The sequence below is a fragment of the Mizuhopecten yessoensis genome, unplaced genomic scaffold (genome assembly GCF_002113885.1).
Source record: "Mizuhopecten yessoensis strain PY_sf001 unplaced genomic scaffold, ASM211388v2 scaffold9767, whole genome shotgun sequence".
Classification (NCBI taxonomy): Eukaryota; Metazoa; Mollusca; class Bivalvia; order Pectinida; family Pectinidae; genus Mizuhopecten; species Mizuhopecten yessoensis.
In genome coordinates, this window is record NW_018408212.1 from 124,822 (window position 1) to 129,965 (window position 5,144).

General features: G+C 34.9%; 1 protein-coding gene across 1 annotated transcript in view; it reads right to left on the reverse strand.

Annotated features, from left to right (window-relative positions):
- LOC110458782 overlaps nucleotides 1-5,144 on the reverse strand; it is a 70,859-nt gene that overhangs the window by 55,535 nt on the left and 10,180 nt on the right. The window contains exons 5-7 of the mRNA XM_021510690.1: nucleotides 3,990-4,132; nucleotides 1,040-1,154; nucleotides 506-613 (exon numbers count right to left, since the gene is read on the reverse strand). Of these exons, the coding sequence (XP_021366365.1) occupies nucleotides 506-613; nucleotides 1,040-1,154; nucleotides 3,990-4,132 (366 nt within the window). The remainder of the gene's footprint in view (nucleotides 1-505; nucleotides 614-1,039; nucleotides 1,155-3,989; nucleotides 4,133-5,144) is intronic.

A 5,144-nucleotide genomic window follows, 5' to 3' on the forward strand; every position in this document is an offset into this window, starting at 1 on the left:
GGACCAGTCGGTCTTATAATACAACATTGAGATACTCAGTCATAGCTTGACAAAGGGACCAGTCGGTCTTATAATACAACATTGAGATACTCAGTCATAGCTTAACAAACGGACGAGTCAGTCTTATAATACAACATTGTGATACTCAGTCATAGCTTGACAAGGGGACCAGTCGGTCTTATAATACAACATTGAGATACTCAGTCATAGCTTGACAAAGGGGCCAGTCGGTCTTATAATACAACATTGAGATACTCAGTCATAGCTTGACAAACGGACCAGTCAGTCTTATAATACAACATTGTGACACTCAGTCATAGCTTGACAAACGGACCAGTCAGTCTTATAATACAACATTGAGATACTCAGTCATAGCTTAACAAGGGGACCAGTCAGTCTTGAAACGTTGCAACATGTTTATTACGTAAACTGTTTGTGTATAAAGTAAAGCTTTGACATGGGTGAGTTCTGATATTGTAAATGATATGAATTCTCCACCACTCACCTTGCTTGGGTCCTCGAACATCATTATCACGATCTGTGTCATGTAGTTAAGCTCAGATAATTCACTCACAAAATCCATGGCCTTGGTCCACTGGGGATCGGTGGGTTCCTAGAAACAGGTAATAGGGTCAGTTTATTAATATCTATATCAATACAAATATCAACTTAATTTTACAAAAATCACTCTTTTGTTGACCAAATTGGAAGTGTTAAGAGATTCTTAATGTGGGAGAAATATAACATATAAATTGAGTGGTCTAGTTACCACCCTTACAACCGTCTCTATAATATCACCCTGTATGCCTAGCTCTATTCCGTCTTTGCATATTGCAGAGTTATCTTCTCTTGTGAGCAGGTATTGATTATCACGAGAAAATTATGTCGTTTTCTCAAAAATTAATGACGTTACTCTCACAAACAAATGACGTAACAAACAATACCTGCTCACAAGAGCAGATAACTCTGCAATACAAAAAGACAGAATAGCCTCATATGGAACATGTAAATAAACCCCCGGGGTGGTCTAGCTACGTACCTTACAGAGTTCTCCGTATCGCAGCATGTTGAGAAGGGAGTGGATGTGACTCTCACTTGTGAAATATAGCCGTGTCCTCACAAATCTCTCCGGGGATGCCACATTGTTGGTATATCTTAATACAAACATAATAATGTTTAACTGTACGGTTGAAAAAGAATGACTGTTGTGTGTCAAACACACACCTGACATCACATTAAATCAAATACACACCTGACATCACATTAAATCAAACACGCACCTGACATCACATTGAATCAAACACACACCTGACATCACATTAAATCAAACACACACCTGACATCACATTAAATCAAATACACACCTGACATCGCATTAAATCAAACACACACCTGACATCACATTAAATCAAATACACACCTGACATCGCATTAAATCAAACACACAACTGACATCACATTAAATCAAATACACACCTGACATCGCATTAAATCAAACACACACCTGACATCACATTAAATCACACACCTGACATCACATTAAAGCAAGCACACACCTGACATCACATTAAATCAAACACACACCTGACATCACATTAAATCAAACATACACCTGACATCACATTGAATCAAACATACACCTGACATCACATTAAATCAAACACACACCTGACATCACACTTAATCAAACACACACCTGACATCACATTCAATCAAACACACACCTGACATCGCATTAAATCAAACACACACCTGACATCACATTAAAGCAAACACACACCTGACATCACACTTAATCAAACACACACCTGACATCGCATTAAGTCAAACACACACCTGACATCATATTCAATCAAACACACACCTGACATCACATTTAAACTTTACTTCAATATCATATGTTAAATTTTTATAAAAATATTTGAAAATGCTAAAAGATAAACTCTGGAGTGAATTCTGAAACCAGAAATTTAAACTAAATAGGGATTGAACGGCGTTTTTTTTAAATTTTCATGCCGGTATAAACGCAAATCAGCGACCTCCATATTGCATGAAGCCTGCTCAGTCCCAAGTTTGTAGCGGGCTTCATGTTTAATATGGATGTAACCGATTTGCGTTCATACCAGCATGAGACTTTAAAAAAAGCTGTTCAATCCATATACATTTTTCTATTTACATTTTTATTATAGAATAATTGTTTAACTTTATCTATTTGTTCTTTGATAATTTATTTATTAACTGCATTTTGTATAATCGTCGTCCTTTAAAGGACATTGGTGGAACAGCCCTATTTAACTAAAATTGGCGCCAACAATTAACCGCAGTCATTTCAGCGTTTGACGCAGGTGCATTCTCCATGTTATCCGAAGCGAAGTGACAAGACTCTCATTGAACAAAGTTAATCTATGACGTCATAAGTAAACCACGTGTTACAAGAGTTTCTGCTTTCATACTTGAATGATATGTATTTCTTCTGGTAATGTTCATATAGCAGGTTGCAGCGCAAATGTAAATATAAGTAAATGAAGTAATTAAACAGTAAACAGTACTCAAGCATGGATTCTGTGCTTAAACCTACTTTCTTGCAACAGGATTAAAATTATACATCACTCAGTCAAAAGATCAACTTTAAACACTGAAATTGGTATTCGGTCCCAAGTCTCTTAAAAACATTTTTGTATTAATTTATGATTGGAATAAGAAATTGGGCTAGAGCACAAAATATCTGGGCCCAGGTTCCTGGTTCAATTCTTCATTGTATCCTGTAGGTGACACGATTGTAAGTGTTGCTTCACTTCTAAATGTTATCAACTTGTTTACACCTGATTAAGATTTTCTTCGAGGTAACCTCCATAATTCATGGCCTTTTCAAGCCTATACTGCTGCAGACAACTCTACATGCAAAACATCATGTCTATATAAACGTAAAGTATAGGTAATCCACAGTGATACAGAAAACCGTCTGATTACTGTATACCTGGAAATGTTCACCAGTCAAATTTTCGCCCTTCAAGGTTCAAATTCAATTAACCTAGGTTTCAGATTGCCGTCACATTTCATTACTATGTCAACTAAAACACTGACAGGTCAGTAAGGGCCCTGTCTTGTGGCAATATATCCCCCATAATCATCAAGAAGCAATCTGCCCATTTGACCCAGTGACCTTGACCTTTGGTCAATTGACTCCTTGTTTAATTCTGACCAACATTGCTTCAAAGTGTCATAACAAAATGTTCACCAGTGAATAGGTACAAAATCTAACCCTGACCTTTGACCCAATGACCTTGACCTTTGGTCAGCTGACTCTTTGTTTAATTCCGATCAACTTTGCTTCATAATGTCATAAAATGCTCATTTGTGAAAAGCTAAAAAAATTGGCCTCATCATGTCATAACAAAATGTTCATAAGTGAAAAGATGCAAAATTTGACCTTGACCTTGGAACCTAATGATCTTGACTTTTTACTGCAGTGTTTCTCTTTGTTTAATTCCAACCAACTGTGCTTCATAATGTCATAAAATGCTCATTAGTGAAAAAATATTTAATTTGACCTTTGACCCAGTGACCTTGACCTTGACCTTTGGTCAGTTGACTCCTTGTATAATTCTGATCAAATTTGCTTCATCATGTAGTAACAAAATGTTCATCAGTGAAAAGAAGCAAAATTTGACCTTGACCATTGAACCCAAATACTTCAACCTTTGACCTCGACTTTTCACCTCAGTGTGTATTTTTGCAAACTGAACAGCTTGACCAAGTTTTATGTAAATCAGTCCATATATAACAAAGTTATCAGCCAGGAACAAAATTTGTGGACGGGAAAAACAGACAGACAGACAGACAGACAGACAGACAGAGTGATATGGGTCCATCATTATGTTGTTTACTTATGTTCACTGTAATAATAATTTTGCCCTTATAATGAAGGGCGAAAAAAATTATACTGCAGCAAAAATTTACCGGAATACATTAATGTATGTTGTATGTACCTGGAGTTAAGACGTGTACTTTCTCCTTCTTCATCTTCAAACGGGGAGACACACTGCTGTAGATCACTCCTAATCTTCCTCATCAGAGGTGTACACAGACTCTGGGAGATGTGCTGCTTCTCACCCTTAGTTATACCATACTCCTGTCAAATATATATAATACTCCAGTCAAAAATTATACTGATACCATACTCCTGTCAAATATATATAATACTCCAGTCAAAAATTATACTGATACCATACTCCTGTCAAATATATATAATACTCCAGTCAAAAATTATACTGATACCATACTCCTGTCAAATATATATAATACTCCAGTCAAAAATTATACTGATACCATACTCCTGTCAAATATATATAATACTCCAGTCAAAAATTATACTGATACCATACTCCTGTCAAATATATATAATACTCCAGTCAAAAATTATACTGATACCATACTCCTGTCAAATATATATAATACTCCAGTCAAAAATTATACTGATACCATACTCCTGTCAAATATATATAATACTCCAGTCAAAAATTATACTGATACCATACTCCTGTCAAATATATATAATACTCCAGTCAAAAATTATACTGATACCATACTCCTGTCAAATATATATAATACTCCAGTCAAAAATTATACTGATACCATACTCCTGTCAAATATATATAATACTCCAGTCAAAAATTATACTGATACCATACTCCTGTCAAATATATATAATACTCCAGTCAAAAATTATACTGATACCATACTCCTGTCAAATATATATAATACTCCAGTCAAAAATTATACTGATACCATACTCCTGTCAAATATATATAATACTCCAGTCAAAAATTATACTGATACCATACTCCTGTCAAATATATATAATACTCCAGTCAAAAATTATACTGATACCATACTCCTGTCAAATATATATAATACTCCAGTCAAAAATTATACTGATACCATACTCCTGTCAAATATATATAATACTCCAGTCAAAAATTATACTGATACCATACTCCTGTCAAATATATATAATACTCCAGTCAAAAATTATACTGATACCATACTCCTGTCAAATATATATAATACTCCAGTCAAAAATTATACTGATACCATACTCCTGTCAAATATATATAATACTCCAGTCAAAAATTATACTGATA